This window comes from Corvus moneduloides, chromosome 17 (assembly GCF_009650955.1).
Source record: "Corvus moneduloides isolate bCorMon1 chromosome 17, bCorMon1.pri, whole genome shotgun sequence".
Classification (NCBI taxonomy): Eukaryota; Metazoa; Chordata; class Aves; order Passeriformes; family Corvidae; genus Corvus; species Corvus moneduloides.
In genome coordinates this window covers 11,556,888-11,582,701 of record NC_045492.1, presented here as the reverse complement: position 1 = coordinate 11,582,701, position 25,814 = coordinate 11,556,888, and the positions used below count along the sequence as shown (strand labels likewise).

General features: G+C 40.4%; 2 protein-coding genes and 2 long non-coding RNA genes across 7 annotated transcripts in view; 2 read left to right on the top strand and 2 right to left on the bottom strand.

Annotated features, from left to right (window-relative positions):
* The window catches only part of GNAS (GNAS complex locus), a 132,339-nt gene extending 121,638 nt beyond the window's left edge, over nucleotides 1–10,701 (top strand). For both annotated transcript variants that reach the window (XM_032126753.1, XM_032126754.1), the window contains exons 6-12: nucleotides 1,530–1,584; nucleotides 1,930–2,003; nucleotides 2,429–2,487; nucleotides 4,126–4,246; nucleotides 5,250–5,380; nucleotides 5,903–5,970; nucleotides 6,846–10,701. In XM_032126753.1, the coding sequence (XP_031982644.1) occupies nucleotides 1,530–1,584; nucleotides 1,930–2,003; nucleotides 2,429–2,487; nucleotides 4,126–4,246; nucleotides 5,250–5,380; nucleotides 5,903–5,970; nucleotides 6,846–6,992 (655 nt within the window). In that variant the 3' untranslated portion in view covers nucleotides 6,993–10,701. The remainder of the gene's footprint in view (nucleotides 1–1,529; nucleotides 1,585–1,929; nucleotides 2,004–2,428; nucleotides 2,488–4,125; nucleotides 4,247–5,249; nucleotides 5,381–5,902; nucleotides 5,971–6,845) is intronic.
* Nucleotides 10,702–14,492: 3,791 nt separating this feature from the next.
* Nucleotides 14,493–17,329, bottom strand: LOC116452363. Its single transcript, XR_004243474.1, has 2 exons — nucleotides 17,281–17,329; nucleotides 14,493–15,638 (listed from the first exon to the last, which is right to left on the bottom strand). It is a non-coding gene; the product is annotated as an uncharacterized LOC116452363 (long non-coding RNA).
* A 39-nt stretch (nucleotides 17,330–17,368) lies between these two features.
* On the top strand, nucleotides 17,369–25,782 carry NELFCD (negative elongation factor complex member C/D). 3 transcript variants are annotated; one of them, XM_032126748.1, is made up of 15 exons: nucleotides 17,369–17,476; nucleotides 17,908–18,023; nucleotides 18,188–18,297; nucleotides 19,138–19,247; nucleotides 19,561–19,668; nucleotides 20,180–20,332; nucleotides 21,065–21,195; nucleotides 21,609–21,774; nucleotides 22,290–22,424; nucleotides 22,802–22,941; nucleotides 23,133–23,247; nucleotides 23,561–23,656; nucleotides 23,850–23,990; nucleotides 24,313–24,442; nucleotides 24,846–25,782. In XM_032126748.1, the coding sequence occupies exons 1-15, from the start codon at nucleotides 17,411–17,413 to the stop codon at nucleotides 24,878–24,880; spliced, it is 1,752 nt and encodes a 583-aa protein (XP_031982639.1). In that variant the 5' UTR covers nucleotides 17,369–17,410; the 3' UTR covers nucleotides 24,881–25,782. The 3 variants fall into 3 exon arrangements, with proteins under 3 accessions (XP_031982639.1, XP_031982638.1, XP_031982640.1); XM_032126747.1 differs by lacking the exon at nucleotides 24,846–25,782 and having other exon boundaries at nucleotides 24,313–24,504; XM_032126749.1 differs by lacking the exons at nucleotides 17,369–17,476; nucleotides 19,138–19,247 and having other exon boundaries at nucleotides 17,930–18,023.
* LOC116452361 lies at nucleotides 20,351–24,358 on the bottom strand. Its single transcript, XR_004243473.1, has 2 exons — nucleotides 24,270–24,358; nucleotides 20,351–21,388 (listed from the first exon to the last, which is right to left on the bottom strand). It is a non-coding gene; the product is annotated as an uncharacterized LOC116452361 (long non-coding RNA).
* Nucleotides 25,783–25,814: the final 32 nt, after the last annotated feature.

The window sequence follows — 25,814 nt, the reverse complement described above, 5'->3', positions numbered from 1 at the left end:
GGGTGTTGTACATATTTAACATCCTCTGTGTACTGAACAGAGAGTTTTATTTCTTCTCTTTGGATTAAAAAAAAAAAAGAAGAAAAAATGACTTAACAGCCTGGAAGATAGGAGGAAAAAAAATCCAGCTTACAAATTGCAGAGCACAGTTTGTCACCACTTTATCCTTGTGTGTCTGTGGCCATGTCACGTTCCATGATGGAAATTGATCTTTGTACTTTGTCTCACGTGTTTTTGTAGTGTGTTTAACTTAATATACATTTTAATGTGTTTAAAATTCTGTAATTCAATATAAACAAAAATTAATTTTCATGTGTCTCTGAAACAAGATCATCTAGTTCCTGGTGAAAAGGGCATTGCACTGAAGCCTTTGTCAAAATCTACGATTATTTTTCCCCATTCCCTGCTCCTCATTAGGTGTTTTAGGAAGTCAGCTGGGGCTGAAACTGGGGCTGAGTCCTGCGGTGATTTTTCTTGGGGGTGGGTTTTTTATTCGTGAATCTGGGACAGGGCTCCCTTTTCCTCTTTTTAAGCTGTGACTGTTGTTAATGCACGTTAAAGGAGGCAGGGAAAACTCGCCTTTTCTTTGTGATTTCTGCTTCAGAGAGAAAACAATTCATGCAGAGGAATTTCAAAGGGAGCTCGAAGCCTATTGGTTTAAGGGCTGATTAATCATTAATGTTAGGGGTAAAGGCACTGCTCAAGTGGAAGGGGCTGAGCAGGGGGCACCTGGCCAAGGGCGTGGTGTTGGGCAGTGGGACTGGGGGCAAACACCATAAAATCTGCATCCTGAGCTGCTGCTTTGCCACCACAATAAAACAGAATTAACTAATTCCTTGAGATTTTTGCTCTTTGAGTTGAAGTGAAAGATAATTATGAGGTTATAGTTAATTGGTAAAAAAAATTTAAATACTCCAGAGTATCATCTGTAGGTAATACCTAATCAATTTTAATGAAATACATCTCTTATTACCCATTTACCCAACTACTGCTGCTGCTCCTCCAGAAAGTAAATTAAAACACTGAAAAATCAGTGTCCCCTGTCACTTAACTGAACTTGGACTGAAATTGGTTAAGGGCTTTCATTTATTTAAAGAACTATAGAGTTGATATGTTGTTTAAAATTACTCATTTTACTTTCAGGGAAAGTACATATGGGTAATTTGCTTGAGTCATTGCTTTACCGTTAATAGTAGCAGGTTATATCGTAGGATTCGTATGAATAAATGACCTAAATTAAACTCCTGGTGTGTTTGTGGCGGCGGGAGCCGGCGGGAGGGGCTGGGATGAGATTCCCAGGTGGATTAATTAAACTGGGCTCAGCCCTCTGCCGGCTGCTGCTGGGAACGCTCGTCCTGCGGGCAAGGACCCAAATTGAGCCATTTCAGTGTGCGATTTTTCATCATTTTGTGAGCCTGAGAGCATTAAAATACACCAAAACTTACCTGGGAACCGTCAGTTACTAAAGCATTAGAAAGTTCGTCTGATTTGAGACTGACAAGTTTCTCTTTTTTCTTTCCGCTCTCCAGTTTTCTCGACAAGATTGACATAGTCAAACAGAATGAATACACCCCATCTGACCAGGTATGTGGAGCTTTGTTAGGAAATTACACGAGTGACCTGCCTCCTTCATCTTTGGGGATAATTCATTCTTTTTCTAACTGCCATTCAGGTATTGCCATGCACTGTACATATTTAGTACTCCAGTAAAAATGGCTTTGTCCTTTGCATTGTTTATACACATAAATGACTTACAAGGTTACATCAGTCACGAGATTTCCATTGTGCTTCTGTGACACTGAACACTCCAGTGCTGTTCCCTGGTGTCGCAGTACAGCATGGAATAAAAGGGGTTTATTTCCATTGCTGAATATATGAAAACTCACCAAATATCTGTGTTGAATCCATAAATTTTTCTTTATGCTTTAGGATCTTCTCAGATGCAGAGTTTTGACATCAGGAATTTTTGAAACCAAGTTTCAGGTGGATAAAGTAAATTTTCAGTAAGTATAATTTTTTTCTTTTTTATGTTTTTACTTTTTTTAGTACAACACAGACAAATACATGGGTAAGCTGGGAGGAGAGCCTACCATAGTTATTGAGACTACTGTATTTCTCAAGTATCGGTGTTTAATAGAAAGCAAGTGTTTTATTAATTTTAATTTAGTAGTCTGGCTTGAAGAAATGAAAATTGGTGTGCAATTTCTGCTTTATTTTAAATCATGAAGAACAAAATGTTTTAAATCTATTTTCTCTGCATGCATATGTTCATGGACTGTTTACCTGTTCAGGTTCATATAATCCAAGATTCTTTTTAGCTTCTATGACACAGAAGTCCTAAAATTTTTTACCTTTTCGGTAAGTATGCAGACACAAAAAACTCAACACAGAATGATTCTGACTGACTGGATTTATGGTTTTTTCTCAGTATGTTTGATGTCGGAGGGCAACGAGATGAACGCCGAAAATGGATCCAGTGTTTTAATGGTAGGATTAGAATTTCTGTTGGCTTCGTAAAATAGTTTTCTGCAAAATCGTAGTGCCTAATCTTCATTTTCTCAACTGTGTGAAACCCATCATCTTTCCACATAGCTCAATAAGGAGTTATCTAACAGTCGTATAGAATGGAGTTTTTCTTGATATGTAAACTCCTGTAACTACATAGAACATCTTCAGGGAGAATGTAGGTGGAGAAGAATTTGAGTTTGATAACTTCAGCTTGGCCATTTTTTTTTGGCTTCCCTCTCTTCATTTAATTAGCTAATTTTGGAGGTGGCTTTGTGCGTTATTTGCCATCCATGAGAGTGTAAATTCCAAGCCATGTTCTGTCTTCCACATGCAGGTTTACATATGTATGTGCTTATGCAAAATACAGGATAATTGCTATATGCCTAAAATCAGAATATCATGGTTTTGTGTATAATTGCATCCACTTTGCTCTGTCGTGGTGCTTCTTTCTGAATCAGCACTGACCCAGTAGTGCACAATGAAGTTGTAGGGATCATCTGTCTGGTTAGACATGGTGTCACATCTGGTGAGAGCTGGAGTCTCTTAACACCAGTGTCCCCATGAGTTTAGGTCAGGTTTAATTCCCACATGACTGAAATTAGGCAATTTTGTGTCTGTCCTGAAATGTGACAGGTACCCTCACTGCAGCTCTTTGTTTTACTCTGTATCTCTGTTTAGATGTGACACCTTTCTCCAGGTAGCTGTTTTTAAACCTACACTTGGTGAAAATATTTTCTCTTCCTTGTTGTTTGGACGAAATATTGATGAAGTTACACAAAAATCCACCTTTTTGTAGAAGAGTTACAATGAGATCCTAGAGAATAAATAAAGCAGAAAGCAACTTGGAATTCATGGCACTTTGCTACAGTTCCTGTCACAGAATCAGCTGGACAGTGTATGTGTGTGGGGAAGGACTGTGCAATATTTTCTCCTGTGCTATTAATAACAGATTTGTTTGGGTTTTACCTCTGCTCCTTCCTCTTCCTGTTACCTCATGGTCTGACTCATCTCTTCTGCTGCTGGTGCCTGAGGTAGATGAGCCTGGATGTCAGTGTGAGGGACTGGAGCAGCACAGCCCCACAGAGACAGAGGGATCCGGATCCTGTGATCCTGGGAATGCCTCCCGGGGAAGAGATGGGGCTCTAAGCAGTAAAACACACTACAGGGGGACCAGAGCAATTAACCATGAATTCACTGCAGTCTGCTGTTGTCATTATTACTCTTCATGCAGATAAAAAGTGCTGTTTGTCCTGAGGTTTCTCCCCAAGGGCCTCCCTGTCCTTTCCTGATAATTCATAGTTGTTTCCAATTTTCTTTACATGTTTTAAATCTCCTTTAAATTCTCCTCTTGGCTTTCTTCAGTTTCTCTCTCTTGCTTCAGTTCCTTTCTTTCCTATACTTTCTGTCATTCTGTCAGCTTCTGTTCTGGGGCCTGCCTTGCCTCTCTTTCATGGTTTCTTCACTTTTGATTCCTGGTATTTAAAACGCTGTCAGCAGCATCATCCCAGCCTGTTCTCTGCACGGAGCTGAGAGTCTGGCAGCTTCCTATTGAATTTCATGATTCCTGGATGTTTCTTCCGAAGTCTGGCATTAACTAAAGGGTATTTCTTGGTTTAGATGTGACTGCTATCATATTTGTGGTGGCGAGCAGTAGCTACAACATGGTGATACGAGAGGACAATCAGACCAATCGGCTGCAGGAAGCACTAAACCTCTTCAAGAGTATCTGGAACAACAGGTCTGTGAATGGCTCTTATCACTGAGATTACTGATCCTGTCTCATACTGCAGTCACCACTCGTGGATGGGCCTGGCTGGGACAAAGTTCATTTTCTCCATAACAGCTCATACAGTGCTGTGGTTTAGGTTTTGCCCAAAACAATGCTGATGGCACACTAATGCTGCTGAGCAGTGTGTGCAGAGCATCAAGGCCCTCTCTGATCCTTACTCTGCCCCTGCAGTGAATCCATGGGGATGTTGGGAGGGGACACAGGTGAGCAGACCCAAACTGACCAGAGGTGTGTTCCATGCCACATAACATCATGCTCTACAGTAAGAGGGAAAAGAGGGGATTTCGGGAGGTTACCCAGCTTGCTGGGTATTGGTCTGCCCACAGGAGGTGGTGAGTGATTTCCTTTACATCACTGGTTTTGTCTTCTCCTCGCTTCCATTTACCCTTCACTAATTAAACAATCATTATTTCTATTTTATCTTGACCCCCAGATTTTTTTGCTTTCATTCTTCCTTTCCTCCTCCTCCATCCCCTGAGGAGGAAGGTGAGTGAGGAGCTATGTGGTGCTTGGCTGCCCCCCAGGGTTAACAGCACTGGGGGCTCTGTTACTCACATCTCCCCGCACAGTCTGGGCTGATTCTTTGGTCACAGCCTCCCACCTTTAATGTTTATTACACTCAGCTCATTGAAAAGAGCTCTGCACAGCTGCTGATTGGTGGTTGCCATATTGAGGCTGAAGTAATTAAAGCAGTGATGGAGCAGTGCTTTGGGAGGTGGAAATGTTCCCCTGGGATGGGTTTGGATTAACAGCACAAAGTGGGGACCACCCGAACAACCTCAAGGTGTGCACACCTGGAATTTACACCCTTGGGATTCAGGTATAAAAGGAATCTTTCCAAATCATTTCAGTGTCATATGATCTTGTCTCCACACACTTTGGGTGACTTATTTTAAGTTTCTATGTGATCTGGGCTGTGCCTTCTCACAGTGTTTGGTTTCCATTTTCACAGGTGGCTACGGACCATTTCAGTAATCCTTTTCCTGAATAAACAAGATTTGCTAGCAGAGAAAGTTTTGGCAGGGAAATCTAAAATTGAAGACTACTTTCCAGAATTTGCTCGCTACACTACACCAGATGATGGTAAGATTTCTAGTTTTATTTGCAGTTTATCACTTCCTTGTTAATCACATTGGTGATGGTTTTGGTAGCTTCAGCTAAGACTTGAAAACTCTTAAGTAGATGTAATCATCACTGTCTTTCAGCCAAATTGTAATGTTGAATTTTAGGTATTAATAATGAGAGATTCCTGCCTCTTAAAACATTTAATATATTAATAATTTCATCATGACAAAATCCTTTTACTTTGGTGTAGACCACAGTCTGACACTTTGTCACAAGTGTGTCCTCGGGACTCCCCCTAATCCTGCCTGTGGTCATTTCTCTTACCTGCCAAATGCCTGGTACTGTGACCATTATAATATTGCCTTGTTCTCCTGAAATCTTGCTGGTTTAAATAATGTTATGATTTGTCTTGTCTCACAGTCAGTTTTGTTAAGTGTATTTCTGTCATATGTGAGCAGAAAACAGGACAAGTTGAGATTTTTAGGTGCTATTACCAGAAAACATCTGTTTTAATAAGATACTTATTTTATTATTAATCAGCAACACCAGAGCCTGGTGAGGATCCCAGAGTTACAAGGGCCAAGTATTTTATTAGAGACGAGTTTCTTGTAAGTATTTCCTTTCTTTGGCTATTTCTTACATGATTCTTCTCAAACCCAAGCTCTTGCTCACCTTCTGCTATTGCCAAGTGCTGTCACTTCTTGTGTTGTTTATATCTGACATCCACATTGCATCAACCACTGTTATATTTATGACCTTTACTGCTGTTTCTTAGCTGCTGTTTGGATATTTGTTTGTACATAATTAAATAGCAAAAGAATTGGTGAGAATTAAGAAACCCCAAATAGAATGATGAGTGAAGTTCTGCTGTTATTAATAGGACCAGATTTTTATTCCATGCATTATTTTTAAAGATAGAGACTAATCAAAAGATGCCTCATCTGTCACATATTAATGTTCTCTTTCCCACTACTGGTCAGCTGAAGCTATAATGGACATAGTTTGGGGTTTTTTTAAATATTGCAACTTGTAATGGTGAGGCTGGCAATCAAATTGTAGACTCATTTTAAAATGGAGAAAAATTAAAAGTTGAGGGAGGCTTTCTGTAAGTGTGATAAAAGGGGATAAAAGCTTTGTACAGGGAGACAAAATCCTACTTTTTTCATGGCGAAATGGACTAGGAGTTGTGTTGCTAAATCCACCAAAGCTGCATATAAATAATGGCATTTTCCTGAGTTCTCATTCCTCTCTGAAATTCCCCAGTTCTCAGTGACCATCTCACCGTGTAATTCTGATCATTTTAAACTTCACGTTCCAGGTGAGAGAGCGAAAACTTGTGGGTATTTTGCCACTCAGTTCCACTTTCTGAAGACACAACTCACACATTCACATCTCACCTTCATTCAGCCCAATTCTGGGGACAGGGTGGGGCTTCCCCAGTGGGTTTTATTTTAACCCAGTGTCTCTCTCTTGCTTTGCACAGAGAATCAGCACAGCAAGTGGAGATGGAAGGCACTACTGCTACCCTCACTTCACGTGTGCTGTGGACACAGAGAACATCCGGAGGGTTTTCAATGACTGTCGGGACATTATTCAGCGCATGCACCTTCGCCAATACGAGTTGTTGTGATGGAGAGCACTTTTTTCTGTGTTTTGGACTCCTTATTCCTTATTAAAAAAAAAGAAAAAAAACACCCTTGCCCACATAGGGTGGAAGAGAACTGTTTGAATCTCCCATTGATTTGCACCCCTCAACTTTTTCTCCTTGCTGGACAATAGCAGCACTTCTAAGCTTGCTTCTGTACCCCTCGGACAGATTGAGATGGCCCCTAACACTTAAAAGGCCATTTCCATGAGGATTCCCTAACACTGTTATTAACAAAAAAGAGAGGGAAAAAAAAACCAAAACAAAACAAAAAAAAGAAATAAAACCTAATTAATTAAAAGCCCTGAATGTGGAACACCTGAAAGAATTGGGGATGAAAAAATTAAAATGTGAAACAAAAATTGGGGGAGAGAAAACTTTAGGTAATTTAGCACTGCTGCGGGCATAATCCTATAACCCGTGATCTCCACTTTGTATCACTCACTGCATCCGAGTAACGAAGGTGCCAAGTCACAGACCAAGTTTGAAGACAGACCCTTGAGTTTGGTTCTCTGACTGTAATGTGGCTTTGGGCGGAAATACTGACAATTCTCCAACAGACCTAGACAGTGCAAAAACCAACTGCTACCTTTCAGAAGGGTATTTTTAAAACCAGTCTTGGTGGTCTAAAGACAACCGTGGACATTTATGAGTTGAACTGCGTATGGCCTGTGATTGCAGAAAGAGTTAACCACACACTGTTTTCAGTTTGTCCACTGATGATCCTGTCTGCTCTAAAAATCATTATCTGGACTGTAGTCCTCACAGTCTTTCCCTTCTTTTTCTTCTTCCCTTCCCTCATTTTTTATTTTACTGCTGGATTATTATTCTTGTACAGACTGTAAAATGTATTATTTTGTACAACTTTATTGAAAATAACTTGTAGAAGATCTTTGTGCCTTGATTATGGCTGTACCTGTACAATGAGCTAAGATGTAAGTATGTTTGATTGCGCTGTACAGCTTTGTCAACCCTATCTGCAGCATTAGCTCAAGGTAGGGAAAATTTATCTGTAGTTTAGTTTTTCTGGTTTATAAAAGAAGGAAAAATACTGTTTAGAAAAAAAAAAAGGAAAAAAAAAAGAAAAAAAAAGAAAAAAGTACAAATTGTGCAAACTTAACCACTTTAAAAGTGAGGTCTTCAACAAGTGACCAGATGTTGCAGCATCGTGCTTTTTAATTTTTAGCTTTAATTCATTTAAATCTCTATCCAAATGCAAAACATGGCTTGTTTCTACATAAAACCAAATTTTGCTACAAATTATAAATGTTAGTCTTTGGTCATTCATAGTCCTTTTTTGCTAAAGACAAAAACCAGAACAATAACAGACACGTAGGGCATCATGCAGGTCTGGTGACCATCTCTAGACTGGGCCAAATACCCACCAACCTCGGCTTGCGCTGCGTGGGCAACGACTACCGGAATGACAAGGTGTGCACTGCCCTTGGATTTGGCCACTGAATTCCAGTTTCAAATGACATTTTTATTTCTCTTTTAATAAAGAGATACTTTAGAACCTTTTTTGTTTTATATTAACTATATAAGTAGCTTAAAAGTGAAGATGTGTGGATTTTTTCTTAAACTTGAATAATTTATGCAAATTATATGCTTAGAACAACATGTGGTACAGTAAAAAGAAAAAAGAGCAAAAATCACTGTAGCAATAAGAGAGCATGTAATTTTAGTAACTACTACACTGCTTTATATTTTATACCTAGGTGTTTTATGTCTCTGTGAGTGTGTTACTTTTTCATGTGTCTAAACCTACGTGTACAATTTGTACAGAGTCAGAAATTACAGGTGTAATAACACATCTAGAACAGTGTTAGCCTATATTACTCAAACACCCCTGTTCCCCCTTCATTTACACCCCTAAACTGATCTGGATCTTACTGCAGTGACTTTAAAAGGAAAAGAAACAAAAACAAACACCAAAATTCTTGCCTCTTTGCCTTTCACACTAGCTTCCCTCCACTCAAGAGACCGTGTTGGCTTTCTTTTTTTGGAAAGAGATCCAGTTTAAATTCAAGTGAGGGTGTGGTCAGTGATGTCTGTGCAGCTAGATTTGCTTCAGGTATCGGATGCCTTTTCAATACTAAGAACTGCAACTGTTCAGAATTGTGACTTTTCATTTGCTTTTGTGTGGCTAAAGTCTTAAAATGAATCACATAGTCCATTTTCACTGAAGAGCAGGGATATGAGGGAGTTACCGTCCCATCTCAATTCAGAATTACTTCCAGAAGACACTGAATAGTCTAAAAAATTTAGCTGCAGTTGTTACTCGCCTTTCAAGAATGATCTTTCCTGTTCACAGGTTTAGACAGTTGCCACCTGAACTTTGTAGAGCTGTAGGAGAAAACGTGACTGAAAACAGGCCCCTGCAATTCAGAATGTATCCAGTGCCTGTCGGTGAAGGGCTGGCGTTTCCACTAGGTAAAAATGGGACACACGTAGTGGAAAGGAAATTCATTGCGAGCCTTAATTTTAGTTACAGGAGCCAAAATCTTTATTTTAGTGCCAACCCTTATCTTTTTAAGCCTAGGAGGAGTTGGTGTAAACACCAAATTTATAAATGGAGAAAACCTGTAGTGGTGTGAGGAATGTAATCTCTTGTCTGAGAGAAACAAAGCACCTCCATTAAAAAAATTAATAAAATAAGCTTCTTCCTCTGATGAGGAGGACACATAATAACAATGAGCTATATAAGACAGCAAAAGTTTAAGAAACCTAAAGCTTTATATGAACAGATATGTTTAGGGGATGCTTTTTTTTTTCTTATGTGAGGAAAAAGGCAATTGTTTTGAATATGGTTGAGTTGCACAAGTACGGAGCGTGTGTGTGTCTTAATGTCTCAGTATTGCCTTTGTTAGTCTCTTTATTAGTCCATGCAGTTTGGTGGCCTGGTAAATGCAAGTCTTATTTTTAACAGCTTTCTTTTTCTTTTTTTTTTTTAAATACAAAACCATAAAGCTTTAATGCTTGCTATTTAATAAGTAACTGTGTTTTCTTCTGTCTCTAATTTAGTGGCCATAATTTGCAGTTAATTGAACCATTCCAACCTAATGCTTACCCATATTTCTTAGTTTTGTTTTATTTATTTATTTGAACTTCTTGTTTTCATGATTGAGGACTGTCACTTCTGTCTCATTCATCTGTTTGGAAACTTCTGACCTTACAGCCAAAACTTAACTCATTCTACTCAGTATTCATCGTGATGCTGAAGTGTAAGATACCTGCAAATGTAAACACTACCACTTTTATTAATAAAAGCAAATACAGTGTTTTTAGGGCACATTTGCATCACTGTAGTTGAGGTTGTGTCAGTATTTCCATTGTAAACCTATGGAGGGTCTTACCTTGGCACTCAACTGCCCTAAGCTGAATCTTTGCCATACAAGGCTTCTGCTCAAGCATGATTTGATGGGTTGGTTTTTAAACAGTTTCCAACACAAACTCTTGTTTCTGTTTTAAGTTATACAACTGTTTTGTTGGATGGGGGTTGGTTTAAAAAGAAAACAACAAAAAACAACAAACAAACCTGGTTCAAGATTGTTTTTGGCACTTCTGTAACTCAGAAATGGTTTTGATTTTAAAACAACCTTCGGCAAGCCAGTAACCTACAATATGGTCTGATCACTTTGGGTATTTTGTAAAAATAATAATAAATTGTAGAGATGTTGTGGTTTCAAAATCAGCTACTGTGCATTTGCAGTAACTTATTTCACCCCAAGAACTTCTAGTAATTCGTGCATCAGAGCACACATGCAGTGTGGTGCAGCAGAGTAGGGATAACTCCTAAAGATTTTTTTCTTTTTTAATAATGTGGAGAGATAAATCCACTACAGACTAAGAAAGGATTCAGCTGCCTCTGAAAGCATCAAACACTGCTCTCAGAGGCTGAAACTGGAGCTCTGCAAGTTGATAGGAGCAGATTTTGATGCAAAAGCCTAGGAAGGCATCCTGGATTAGCTGTCATAGGCAGGAGTCCTGAGGGCTTTTCTTCATTTATCTAAACTATTCTGATTTGTGGCATCAAGGGCAGGATTTAACTGAGGGTATGTCCTAACTCCAGAGGAAGGGAAGCTATCACTGCTCCACTGTGCTGCACGGTATTGATACCTGCAGGATAATTTCCTTCTGCCAAGAAATCTATGCACAGAAATGTTAACGTTCATGGCGTCAGAGCTTGAGCACCTTGTAATTCGTCGTGGTGTGTTGTTCCTGTAAATGATGGAGGATGTTTTGTATTATTTACCTTATTTTCCAATGTCAAAAATCATGTGCCAGTGAAAACAAAAGACATAAACACAGGAGATTGACTCTAGATCTGGAGGCAGAGCCTGTGACAGCTGAGTACCAGTCCAGTGCCTTAGTGACAATGCTCTTGGTGATTGGTGCTATACAAATGTCTTAAGAGTGATAAAGTTGTTCTAAGTTAAAAAATTATGTAACTCATTGTGGAAGAGAGTAAGTTCTGTTCTTTCCCCAGCTGTACCTAATGCGCTGTGTGTATTCCTAACAATGCTGGCACTTGCAAGACCTCTTCCATGGAAGTAGATAATAAAATTCCTACTAACTTCAATAAGCAGGATCAGGGCCATAGATTGCTATCAGTGGAAATCTTGCACAGGAGCAGGTCCTCATCTCTAAAATACATGTTGAGTTTGTGTAACAGTAAAAATATTTATAAGCAAACATCTGTTTGCAGTCCAAAACCAAACGGTGCCCTTCTTCCTCAGCTTGCTATCTCTGAAAATTCATCCCTTGGGAAAAAATCTTCCTGTTCTATGACAAACTTTGAAGCATCTTTGTAAATAAAATAAGCTACAAAGGGGATTTCTGAAGCTCTGCTGATGAAAGCTTGACACTGAAAAATCCCTCTGGTGACTGATGACAAATTCCAAGAGTGAGCCTATTTTAATTCTAGTCATACCTGGTTGGCTTCAGTCCCGTGAGTGGATGTGTGTCAGTTGTGGGGAGGTGAAACTGCTTTAGTGTTACTGTAGTGCTCAGACTGCTAAAATTGGAGCCAGAAGTACCGGCTTCATAATTAATTGTTTTGAACCCTGATTCTCATCTTATTAAAAGCTCAAACTGCTTTTTACCCAGGTTACTTTCAGTGTACTGAGCTGAGCAAAATGGGTGCAGTATAAAGCACAAATCTGACCTGGAAAGGCAACATGAGAGGAGGTGGGGAGGCAAATAAGATCTCTCACTGGATCAAACGTAAAAATAATAAGGTGGAGGGTTTTTTCTGAGTTCTGCGTCCTATAAACTTAGCCTGGTTTTGTAGAAGACACAGGGAATTCCCCAGGGTAACAACAGCATTAATACCTCTGTAATGTGGATAACTGACCAAATATGTAATAGATAATTACAAATCCACCAGAAAACAAAACTTGCAGATTTTCCTATTTTTTTTTTCAATTAGGAAGTCTGCCTCAAAATTATTTAATGACAGGACAAAATAAAACCTTTAAACATTGTCCCCAGTAGGGGGAAGGGTAAGTTTTTGAGGGAGAAGATGCTGACATTAGAGATTTTTGTGTAACATGCTTTCTAAGGCTGGGGTACCAGTAGACAAATGTAAGCAAATTCAAAATTTAAATGTGAATTTATCTCTTCACTTTAATTTACCCAGTCATTTTTTTGAATGAGTTGGCTAATTTATTTTTTAATATACTACTACTCAAGTTTGGAGAAAGACAAGCCTAAGGACAGAGGCAGTAATGTTGGGAATTCTCTCAGTTCTGTTGTTCTGTTATGCAAACTATTGTTTTTAGGCTGTGAATTTTATGTGAATTATTAATAGTGAAGTACAGTGTTTCTATCTGTAGTTTTCTGGTATTTGATGTGACTTTGGAACTGTATCATTCTTGCAACTAAAATGCCAGAGTGCCAGCAGAGATCAGGCAGAGCAAGGAGCAGCTGTGTAGGGGTCAGGAATTGCCACATCAAGGGGCACGTTCCAGTTCTTTTTTGCAACATTATCAGTTTGCTGTTGGCAGGATCAGAAGAGCTTCCACAAAAGGACAAATTAGGGGCTGGATGATAGAACCAAATATTGTGGAAGAGCTCAAAGTTTTAATGGAAGGTGTTTCAGACTGGTGCTGAGGTAGAGCCATGGAGATGTGTCCTGAGGGGGGTGTGATGGGTGATTAGTATCTCAGTAATTTTAATGTCTGTTCTCTTACTGTTTGAAGGCACAACATCCAAAATGAAGCAACAGATTCTGACAGTTTTGGTGCTAACCTTGAGTTCTGTTTCTCACAGGACAAAGCTCTGCTGGGCTACAGAGGTTCACCTGTGTAAGGCAGTCTGGGAGCCCAGAGCAGCCACGAGCAACAGCTCTTGTGAACCTGTGATTTAAAACTGGGAAACTTAACAGCCAATTGCTCTGTCTGCAGCATGGCCCAAACCCTGCTGCCTCTGGGTTCAGCTGCTTTCTCCTGTCCTCACCCCCCTTACTCTTGTAACGATGTAGTTGATAAGAGAATAGAGCAGTTACGAAAGAAAGGTATGAGACAACCTCAGATAAAGTTTAAAATCCATCACCTTGGACACTGAAAAAGAGATTTAGGGGGAAATTCTTCATTCCCCAGGTGAGTGACCCAGTCTGGGATCCTCATACAAATTTTCAAGGTCAGACAATGCAATCTATCCTGAAAAGCTGGGATATCTCCAGTGAAGGAACTGCAAAAAAAAAAGACACTTTGTGCAACCTTTAGAGCTGGGATAGTTCAGTGAAGGGTGAGTTTAATGATCAGTGTGCAAATCAACTGGAACTTGCTTTGAAGCAAGAAAATGTTTCCACCATAGGCTCATCTTGAGAAGTGCTTGGGGTATTGGGAGGCTCAGTGTTTTAAGCAATCCTCAGTGTATAAAATACAGTTCCAACTTTTAAGTTAACATTTGAAAGACGCTAGAGTAACATCATGTCAGCAACCTCAAAACCACCTTGTTTTGTCTCAGAATATTCTTGGTTACCTGGTGAAGTGTCGTGTGTTCAATGTCTGGAATAACTGTTACCAGTACTCGAGGTACAAACAAAAATGCTTCATCTTGAGGCTCTGCTTGAGAAGGAAGAACTCTTTAGCCAAAACTCATTAGCCTAACGATGCTGCTGTAATTTCCTACTCCATTGGAAAGTTATTACCTTATCTCTAGTTGAATGTATTGGCTGCTTTGTAAAGGGCTAACGATTACAAAATACAAATTTATGCTAAAAGAATTTGTAGAGGGCAAGGAGCAGAGGGAATGACAGAGCATGCCAGGGTGGATATTTTTAAAAAACATACGAATAAAAGGCAAACAGTTTTGTTGGAAGTTGGCTCTTCTGTTTGGGATTTTTCTTTTATTTTAGGAAGCAACCAAATGAAGCTGGATGATTTCGTCAGCTGTATTACATTCAGCCCTTTAGGTAGCAAATCCTCAAGTACAGTTTTTAAATAATTTGCTCAAAAATCAAGGAACAAATTTTGATAGTTGGAATTGAAACTTGAGCATTTGGTACTTTGTTTATTCTTCTGTTAAAAAAAAAAAGGTACAAAAAGAAACATTGATGTAGTTTTCCATGTTCCTGTACATCTAGCTCTTCACACACATTCACTTTCCAAAATGCCTTTACTGCTTCCTCAAATCATGCAGCAGAGACACCAAGGCTGACCTTCACTGGATATTTACTGGGTTCCAGATTTTCTCTGTCTCAAAATTTATCTCAAAATTTGCTCTCTGCCTCATCAAAATCTCATTAGATAGAAATTGTCACTCAAGAATATTTTACACATAAAATGTAGTCAAATATGCATTCAGCTAAAAATTTGTTGAATTAATTTGCTGCATAATAAAACCTTTCAGGGACATTCAGGTAAATCTAAGTGCTTTTATTCATTAACATTTTCCTGAAACTTTGTAAAACACAAATCCATATGGGGGAATGCAGTTAAACCCAAGAGACAACCAGCATTGTTTCCATTCAAAGTTGTAAAGGTTTAGTTTGCAAAATCAATTTCTGGTACATTAAATATTTCATCACATTTTAAGTGATATCTTGAAACTGTTTGGTTTAATCTGTTTTTACCTCTTGTTTATTGACCTGAAGTGAGGCAAGCTTGGATATTGCAATTCTGCAAAGGGCTATTCAGCAAATGTCTGGCTGTTACAGATCCCTAGTTTTCTCCTCAAGGGAAGTTGAAAGTAAATGCTTTGAGTATTGTTCATTCTTTATATATATAAAAAAAAAAAAAATCCTTTTCTGTTACTGCAATCAAAATAAAGAGATATACATATATAAATACGAAAACCCTTCTAGTTTTAAGATTCAGGCACTGAAATTGTATCACTGATGTCTAATACCACTATGTCTCTTAATGGCAGTTGGTTCTGGGGACTGTTCCCATTTTCTACTCAATTAAGCAGGAAGTTTTGTAGTGTAATTACCACCTGAAGTCCCACAAGTTCAACTCTTGTCACCAGACAAAACTTTTACCTGCTCTGGAAGTGCTTTACTGAGGCTAAGACTGTTTCAGGCCGTAAGCTCCAGCACAATGAAATTCTCCAGGCTGCAGATCCAAATGTCCTGCCCAGGAGATGCACAGCAAATTTCGGTCGTGGGAAGGAAGCCTCTCCTACCTAAATAAAAATTGTCATAGAAAGTGTATTTAGTTGAACTTTCTGTAAAGAACCAGGATCTCCTCCTAAGCCTCATGAAGTCTCATGTGGTTTTCCCATTCAGTTTCATTGGAATGTTAAGTCCTGGACTCACTTTTTCTCTAATTTTAAATTTTTTTTTAATCTTCTGTTAAGGTACTATAATGGTTACTCTTAAGTCACCTCCAGAGAACTTGTCTTACACCTAATTACACATCTTATAACTTCATTGCAAGCCAAACAAAAAATGATGAAGCACAGGAGGTGTAGAGATGTTTCTTATGAGACTCTCAGAAAATACTTTTTCTTTCTTGGTTTGGGATGGATTAAATTCAGGTCTGGTACTTTCTTAGGAAGTTCTGACTGGGTAATCACACTGTCTGTTCCAAGTTCACTATTATTTCTCACGTCTGTGGGATGGAAATTGCCTGCTAACCAAATGGAGATGAGCCAAAAACTTTTTCTCAAGGATATTTCCATCGGCTCCCAGCCTCAGCCTGTCACTTCAGTCCCTGTTCGTCCTTCATAAAAAATGACCGGTGGTTCCACAGGCAGTGGGATGTCCCTCACTGTTCCCCTGCCTGCAGTGGAAAACGCGTCCCCTGTGCCTCAGTGTCAATCCGTGTCGATTATTCCGAAAAAGTCTCTTTTCCTTTCTGCTGGCAGAGCAGAAAGAGCATTATCCCGGGCTCTCTGCAATGTTGGAGCAGTGTTTCAGGAAGGGCTGCTTCACCACTGTAGGGCAGCACACGACAGCACAATTCGCGCTGTGCTGCAGTTCAGGTACTGGGCTACATCTTAGGTATTGAACTTCAAAGTGCAACAAATCCTTTGATTAGCACAGCGACCACATTTGAACAAGAATTTTGTCTGTTGGAAATCCTACAGCTTATTCAACTTATTTCTGAAGAGGGTTTTTTTTTTTTTTGGCCTTTCTTATCCAGCAATGCATGGAAGACAATGTAATTTCTTTTTACTATTTTTCAGTTAGAAACTGAATAAGAATAAAGGACCTTTTAAATAATTAATCAGCAAAACTCCTGGCTGGCCTCCAAATCCCAGAACACACCCTCACCCTCCCCTTTCTCACAGCTGAACTCTTATACAACTGCGTGGATCTGAAGAGACAAAGGGACTCTGTTTCTCACATGGTCTCACTAATGCCTCTTTACTTGCCTGAGGCCTGATTATGTGATCAGTTTTTCATTGTAGACTTGCCCCCTGTCCATCTGTCTCTAATTCCCTGTCCCTCCCTTCTTTGGGGACCCTCTTGACCCGCTGTCTCCCCTCAGCTTCCCCAGGAAGGGTCGCAGGGTGAGCACACCAGCGCTCTGGGATCCAGCTTTGTGGATGGGGAACAAATCCTGTCTCACAGCCTGCCCTGCCTGGTTACAGAACAGTCTCAGAACAGGGAATGTGGCTCTCACAGCACCTTTCCCCTGCCCAGAGATGCCCACATCCCTTTTCTTCCCCTCTTCCCTAGCAATTCCCGTCCGATTGCTGCTACGCTGGAAGGCTTTGCAGGGCAGTTTGATTTTAAATTTCCACTGGTTCCTTTCCCCCGTGAGCTACTGTAACCCCCTGCCCGGTTCCCCTCAGAGCCTGCCCGGAATATCCACCCTACCCTGAGGCGCCCCTCAGCCGCCGCCATCCCGGGGCCGCCCGGCCCCGCCCGACCCCGCCTCCGCCGCCGCCATTCCGCGGCGCCCCGCCCGTTCCGGCTGCTCGGCGGGGAGGGCCGGGCCGGGGGAGCCATGGAGGACGCCGATTACTTCGAGGGCAGCGCGGCCGAGTGGGGCAGCGAGGCGGACGGGGGCGCGGTGAGAGCCGGGGGGAGCGGGGCGAGGGGCGACCCCTGGGCACAGACCCCGAGCGTTTCCCTGAGTCTGGAGCATCCTCCGGGAGAATCCTGGAGTATTCCCCGAGAGGGACCCGGAGCGACCCCCGGGTGGTTCCCGGAGCGTCCCCCGGGCCCTCCCGCTCCGCCGCGGGGCTCCGGGCTGAGGCGAGAAGGGCCGGGTGTGAGGGGAGGAGGCCAGGGTGCGCCGGGCGCGGGGCTCCGGGGTTAAACAGGGGGAAGGCGGTGCTGGTTTTTGTGCCTTCTCCGTTATAATCGCTGTTTGTCAGAGGTGCAGGTCGCTTGCGGTGCTGAGCCGAGGTGTGTGTGATGCTGTGGGCAAAAAGAGCCTGAATGTGGGAGTGTGGGGGAAAACGGGACAGGGGAGGCTGACCTGACTGTGCTTGTGAACAGCAAGATGATGAGGATGGGGAGGGAGAAGATGATGCTGAAGTCCAGCAGGAGTGCCTGAAGAAATTTTCAACCCCTGACTATATAATGGAGCCGTCTATATTCAACACATTAAAGAGGTGAGTGTAACCTGATGTGTGTTACGGTGTGTTAGAGGTGTCACTTTGTATGGAAATGTGTGAAAATATATAAATAGTGCTGTTGTTTTCCCTTTAAATTTAGAGTTCGATTGTTTTTTAGTTTTAATATGACTCAGTGTGTTCTTTTGTGATCCTTTCATCAGGTATTTCCAAGCAGGAGGATCTCCAGAGAATGTTATCCAGCTCCTCTCTGAAAACTACACTGCAGTGGCACAGACTGTCAATTTGCTGGCAGAGTGGCTCATTCAGACAGGTATGATATGTGATACAGTGTAATTTGGGTCTGTAGTCTTTCTTCCATCAGAAATAAATGAATTTGTGGCAAATTTGATCATACACAGGAAGTGGATTGCTATAAAGTTGTCATCCTGTGTGTGGCTAAATCTCTTGTAATAATAGGTTTATTGCACTTGGAGAATAATGAAGCAATATGTTGATGAAATGCCAGCAAACTGCATTATAAAAGGTTTTATAGTTTAAACAACTGCATAAATTATAGTTTCTTTTAAATTTCATTCAAAGGGCAAGGGTGCTGTTATATAGACAGTATAAACAGTGTTTGATACTTTGTAATAGAATTATATAATCATTATTACATTACCAGAATTATTATATTACGAATTCAGAAATGTAGAACTGCTCATTGCTATTTGTATGTTATTTTGTAGAATACTATCAAAGGTACTGATAATCAGTATATTAAAAGGATGAACTTTAGTGTGTAGTAATGTGGGTTTGTGCCCCAGCCCTGGTATCCCTTTTTTGGTTAAGATACCCCTGCATTTTGGTGTCACACCAGTAACAGTCCTGGGGATGACTGGCATTGCTTTTTGTGTGTCTGATGAGGAGAGCAAGAGAAAGGGACTAGTGTGACCTGCCTGAGATCCTAAGCAGTTTAGCATTGGGGAAAAAATGTGGAGAATCTGTAAACCTGTATCAGCGTGGCTCTGTAGTAGAACTGATGGCTCTCCTCTCATCTTCTCTGTGTTGATAAATTTTGTAGTTTCTGTTCTCATTGGAAAATGTGAGGTACTGCTGCTGCGTTCCATTGGACTGCATTGCATCTGCCAAGTGTTTTATTCCTTCTGTGCAGGTGTTGAGCCAATGCAAGTCCAGGAGACTGTAGAGAACCACTTAAAGAGCTTACTTATCAAGCACTTTGACCCTCGGAAAGCAGATTCCATCTTTACAGAGGAAGGAGAGGTGTGCATGGAATCTCTGTTGCTGTCTCTACAGTGGATGCTTCCTAGACGCCTTCATCTGATGGAGTGGTGGATGGTGGGGGAAGGGAAATTGAATCCTCAAAGCTCAAAGGAACAGCTGGTTTCAGAAAACCTGCTCTATCTCACTGGAGTCCTCAGAGGTTTAGAGAACTTGGAAATTTGGAATGCATCCTCCTTTGTAATAAAGCTCTGTAGAACAACTTGCTGGACTTGTGAGAGGTAAAAGCCTTGCTTTTTATGATCCTGACAGCTAAATATTCTTAAATTTCTCTCTGTTGCTCTGATCGTTTCAGACTCCAGCCTGGCTTGAGCAAATGATAGCACATACCACGTGGAGAGATCTTTTTTACAAATTGGCAGAAGCGCATCCTGATTGTTTAATGCTTAATTTTACTGTGAAGGTACTATACTTAAGTGTAATAAATAAGAATATCCATAGAGGGCTAATTGTTCTGGCACTAAATATTAGCTGTGGTCTTGCTTGTATTTTTTATGTATTTGTGCTAATACTAATTAGTAAAAGTATGCCTTGGTGGGAGGACTTGTGCTACAGGTTGCAGTAAGTCTGAAGTACTGTTTTTTCAGTTTTTGTTTCTTTTTGTTTGTTTGTTTTCCTTTACTATCTGTTTGAAAATTCTGGATTTCTGCTGCAGTGGAACGTTTCAGTCAGTTTTTTATGTTTCTGTGAAAAGAAGAGAACATTATATTTTGTTGTGCTCTGCTATATTTTATATCAATATGCTTTATTTTTGCTACATCTTTATTGGTTTCCTTTTCTGAAGACCACAATATGAATTCCAGTCAGTGTATGCAGAGGTACAACGTAGATTCTGTGTTCTTCTAGATTTGTTAGGATATGAGAAATACAACTGTAAATAACACACGATTTCTGTGATGTTTTTATTTTTATAGCTTATATCTGATGCTGGGTATCAGGGGGAAATAACCAGTGTTTCAACAGCATGTCAGCAACTAGAAGTATTTTCCAGAGTCCTGCGTACGTCTCTGGCAACAATTTTAGATGGAGGAGAAGAAAACCTTGAGAAAAACCTCCCTGAGTTTGCTGTAAGTTTGGGGTTTTGGGTTTTTTCCCGTTTTATGTGGAAAAAGAAGTGTTCTGCTCTCTGGTTAGGAGATACAGACCACTGTGGGATTGTAGCCAATCTTGATGTTCTACAAAAGCCTATGAAGAGAACGTATAATTGAGTTAAAACCTAGAAATTTATGCTTTTTGGTCATTCTGTGACCAAAAATTCCTTGGGTTGCTTATGTGACACTTCTTACATTTATTAAATGTATTGTAAAAAGGTGTAGGTAGAAATGTTGTCCGTCACATTTACTGCAAGATCTAAAGATTAGTCTCGTCAGTCCCTTGACAAATGAAAATCATTCTTTTCTGATCCACATGGGTGTGAAAGTTGCCATCTGAATCAACCCAGCATATGTTCTGTGTTGTGAAATAGCACAATGATTTTCAGAGGGCTTTGAACTTCTCTTAGCGTTTAAATACTGCAGAGAAAGTACTGAGCATAAGTAGAATACATTTTCCTCTCAATTTTGGCATTTAAGAAGTGAAGTTCTCAATTCAGCCATTTCTTTTTGCATGGTTTCAGTCTGTTCTGTATTTTCCTCTTGGCTGTTGGGTTTTTGGCTCTGTTCCTTCGGGGTTTTTTTCCTTTGCAATTTTACTGTTTGTTTTTTTTTTTTCCCCTTTACTCTCACGGCAATGTAATCACAGAAACACACTGGGATGTTTGTTGCTGACTGACTGGTGAGGTTTGTGCTGTGCTTTCACAGAAGATGGTGTGCCATGGAGAACACACGTACCTCTTTGCTCAATCCATGATGTCCATCCTGGCCCAGGAGGAGCAGGGGGGCTCCGCTGTCCGACGGATCGCTCAGGAGGTTCAGCGATACGCCCATGAGAAGTGAGCGGCGGCTGTGGGATCAGGGAAATGTAACTCACCAGGATCTGTAAACTCTGCTGGCTTTTGCTCGTTCTTGATTACCTTTAACCAGCAAAAGGAGAATTTTTAGCTGAAACAGTACAGGGCTGGTAGCAGGGCTTGAATTTGTGGAACAGCAGAAAAATTCGGTGTTCTGTACCAGGGAGACCTGAAACTGGAAAAGCAAAGACTTTTAAGTTTCTGTCTATTAAGAAATATCTATTTTTATTGTTCTATGAACATTTTGGAAATAAACAAGGCAAACACAAGCCTATTTTCTGGAATTACCCTAAGGCATTACATCCCATAGAATATGCCCTGTTGACTCAGTGAGACTTCATCTAAAATATCTGAATTAAGAGAGTAAGTCAGTGTGTGTGTTTCTCTTCCTGCAGAGGCCATGATGCCAGTCAGATCACCTTAGCACTGGGTACTGCAGCCTCCTACCCCCGAGCTTGTCAGGCTCTTGGGGCAATGCTGTCCAAAGGAGCTCTGAATCCAGCAGATATCACTGTCCTCTTCAAAATGTTTACAAGCATGGACCCACCTCCAGTAGAACTGGTCAGTAGTTACCTGTTTGTAACCTCTGAAACTTTATTTCTGGTACAATAGCACTTGGAAATGGGATGCCTTGTGCTAAGTGTTGTATGGACACAAAAGTTAAATTAGCACTCACCCCTCTGTGAGGGGTGTAGGTAATTGTAGGTAATGTCTAAATGTGAAACTACTACTTGCATTCTGGTTTGCATTAGGTTATTGGTACTTTTGTTGGAGTTTTTTTAATCATTCCGAGTTGTCTTTTTACATGTAACTAAATTAAATGAAATGTACTAACACGGGTTTTGGTAACAAAAGGCGAGATTTTGATACTCTAGCAATATAGTCTGTAACTGATGCCTTTTTTTCCTTTTTTTTTTCCTGTCAAAAGTCTGCATCTCTTCAGAAAACTGTTCAATGTATTCTTAAAGGAAAATGTGTTATCTGGCTGTATGCAAGGTATATCAGATGCAAAAACTCCATTCTTAGTCACGTCTCATAATTCTCAGGCTCTGATAAACTGTTCATTCTCTTCACAGATTCGAGTGCCTGCATTTCTGGACCTCTTCATGCAGTCCTTGTTTAAACCAGGTGCTAAGATCAACCAGGATCACAAACATAAATATATCCACATACTGGCATATGCAGCTAGTGTTGTAGAGATGTGGAAAAAGGTAATGTTCCCTTCTGTGAATAATATTATTTTTACCTACAGCAGCCTGCCCGTGCTGAAGAAAATACATGGTTGTGAAGTTGCTCGGTTTAAAATAATGTATTCAGCTTGATTTACTTATTTTAATATGACATGTTCCTGCCTGCAAAGGAGGTGATTAAAAAGTGTCGATCCTGATCAAACGAAGGTCTGAGTACACTGAGAAATAAATAAAGCAAACATCCTTATACTCATAATTAATTCTCTTAAACTTGTGTGCGAGTCTAAATTTTGAGACACCGGATGCAATCCTAGGCTTATTGCAGGTTACAACTCCTTTCCTTAAATAACCAAAAGCATCTGCAACTTTTGCATTCAAACATTGCAATAATTTTGCAGAACAAGAGAGTCAGCATCAACAAGGATGAACTCAAGTCGACCTCAAAAGCCATTGAAACCGTTCACAATCTGTGTTGCAATGAGAACAAAGGAGCATCAGAGCTGGTTGCAGAACTGAGCACTCTCTATCAGTGCATCAGGTGAGCAGAGAGGCTGGGAATCTTTCATGAGGACATAAATCCCATCTTTCACACACAGCTTGTCGTTCTTGGGTTGCAGAACATATTTTTCTGTGCCAGTTCAGAAAGATGGCAGATTACTTTGGGTTCTTAATAAAACTTGCGTTTATTTTTCCTGCTGCTGTGCTAAAGTGATCTCTCTCTCTCTGTAGGTTCCCGGTGGTGGCTATGGGTGTCCTGAAGTGGGTGGATTGGACGGTGTCAGAACCACGGTACTTCCAGCTGCAGACCGATCACACCCCAGTTCACCTGGCGCTGCTGGATGAGGTAAGAGTGTCTAGAAAACTTGGCTGGAGAGCAAGAACAGTTCTGATTCTTGTGTAACACCCAGTGCACTGAGTGCCTGTCATTTGCAGTAAGGCAGTAAATATGCAGAGATGAATCTATTCAGTGTTAATTATTTGGTTTTGTCAGCTCAGCATTTATTTATGCCAGGAAAACTTGGGCATCATAGAAGGAAATGATGGAATGCTTTTCTAAATTAATTTCTATCTGGGACTGGACATCAGTGTAAATTCGTCTGGTGCATTGTGTTTTAAATTGTGGTTCTGAGGATGTCACTTTGCTGTCTTGTTTGCAGATTAGTACATGCCATCAGCTTCTTCATCCCCAAGTTCTACAACTTCTTGTCAAGCTCTTTGAAACAGAACATTCGCAGCTGGATGTGATGGAGCAGGTGATTCTCAGAGGATTCAGTGTTTGTGCTACTTCACATCAGTCACTCTTACCCAGTTCAACAGCTTTTGCTCTCACAACAGCTCTAATCTAGTAATGGTTAAAATGTAGCATGGCAGATATTGAATGAATTAAACTTGCACACTTTGAGAGGAAGTTCTAATGTGTTGGCTCTTCCCTCCCTGCACCACCAGCTGGAGTTGAAGAAGACTCTCCTGGACAGGATGGTTCACTTGCTGAGCCGAGGGTACGTGCTGCCTGTTGTCAGCTACATCCGCAAATGCCTGGAGAAGCTGGACACGGACATCTCACTCATCAGATACTTTGTGACAGAGGTCAGCAGCAAAAACTACTGCAGATAAGTTTAAAATGAGCTGCATGTGTTTTGGCTATTCAGAAATACTTCAAGTTCAGGTCAGATTCTAAGCGATGTCTCAGTGTTCACCAGGATGTGATTTGGTCCTACTGATCCTGACTTCTGGAAGTAATAAGGTGCTCAACAGAGTACCACAAGAATACATAATTAATTACTTGCACTTAGGACCTTTTGTTCTCCGTACAGCTACTTGTATGCTTCCAAAACTGGTATGTGAATTAAATCTTGTCCCTCCTACCCCTGTAAGTGGAAGAATCATCAGTTTTTGTCTGCTGTTTCAGGTGCTCGATGTGATTGCTCCTCCATATACCTCAGACTTTGTGCAGCTTTTTCTTCCAATCTTGGAGAATGAAAGTATTGCAGGCACTATAAAAACAGAAGGTGAACATGACCCTGTCACTGAGTTCATAGGTAAGTCACATTTATTCCTTGCATACCTGCTTGCATTTGTGTCTCTTACAGCTTGCAAATAATGTTTAGGAGGAAGATTGCGAAAAATAGTAACCAGCTATTTTCACAGACAACTTCCCTTTTAGGGGCCTGTGTTTAGCAATTTTCCTGTAATCAAGAATCTGTGGGTAGTAGTGAAGAAAGTGAAGATAAATACTGCTTTTTGGGAACTAGCACGGCAGCAGGGAAAGGAGAGGAAGGAAAGTCATCTGTCATAATATTATATTCCATCCTAAACCAAAAATATCTGTCCAGGCCCTAAAATCCTAATTATTTACATAATGCAGAAATCCATATGCAATTATATAAATCAGAGAATCATAGTAACGTACTGAACTGTCTCTTTTTTTTCTCTCCTTTTAAGCTCATTGCAAATCTAACTTTATTATGATGAACTAAGCAGTGGAAAACATCAAGAATGCAGACAGAGCTCACGATCACTGCTTTGCCATGCTCTCCACCAGTGAGGTTCTAAAACTCGGCAACGCAGCAGCAGAAAAAAACCCAACACAACCAACAAACCTAAAACATGGAGGAAAAGGTTGAAGGGCATTTGCTTGACTTGCATAGTGACCTTGAAGTTCTTATCAGAGGAGTGCTTGTGTTTCATATCAGAGAACTGTTCCTGTCATTTGGAAAATGGAAGGATACCAAAGGCTTTTCTGTTGTTACACAAATCCATATAAATCAATGTTCTGAAGAGGATGGATATCAAGAAACAGATTTATTTGAAAGAACATTATTTTGGTTACTTGCAGAATTTGTCACTGATTCTTTGTGTAATAAACAAAATCTGAAGAATGGGGAAGGCAATTCCTACTAAAAACACTTTGCAGATAGTTCTCTGAATAGGTCTTGAATGCTCTAGGCTTTGATGTTGCAAGTTGTAAAAAACAGGAGTTTGTGGGATTGGCTCTGTGGTGCAGCAAAGCCCTAATACCTGTTTCTCCCCTTGGCATTATATTAGAATTCTGAATATCCTACATGAAAACAAAAAACCTGTTTTGTGTAACGTAAGAGGAGTTGTAACAGTCAAGGTTAGTTTTGCATTAACAGATGAATCCTATGGGAGTGTGTTACCTTTCAGAATCTATTTTTTGCTAAATAGATGCATCAGATGTTACTGGTAAGTTTCATTACCGTGTCATTACTGTCCCAAAATATGAATGTGTGCTGAAATTTCATTACTGTTTGTTGTGGCTTTGTTTTTATACTTATCTCTGTCCTGGCTGATGCCAAACAGTGAGAGATACACCCAACAATATAACTTACCTTTAAATAAAGGTGTTTGTTCTTTTCCAGCGCTGTCTTTCAGTTTCATTAAGAGGACTCA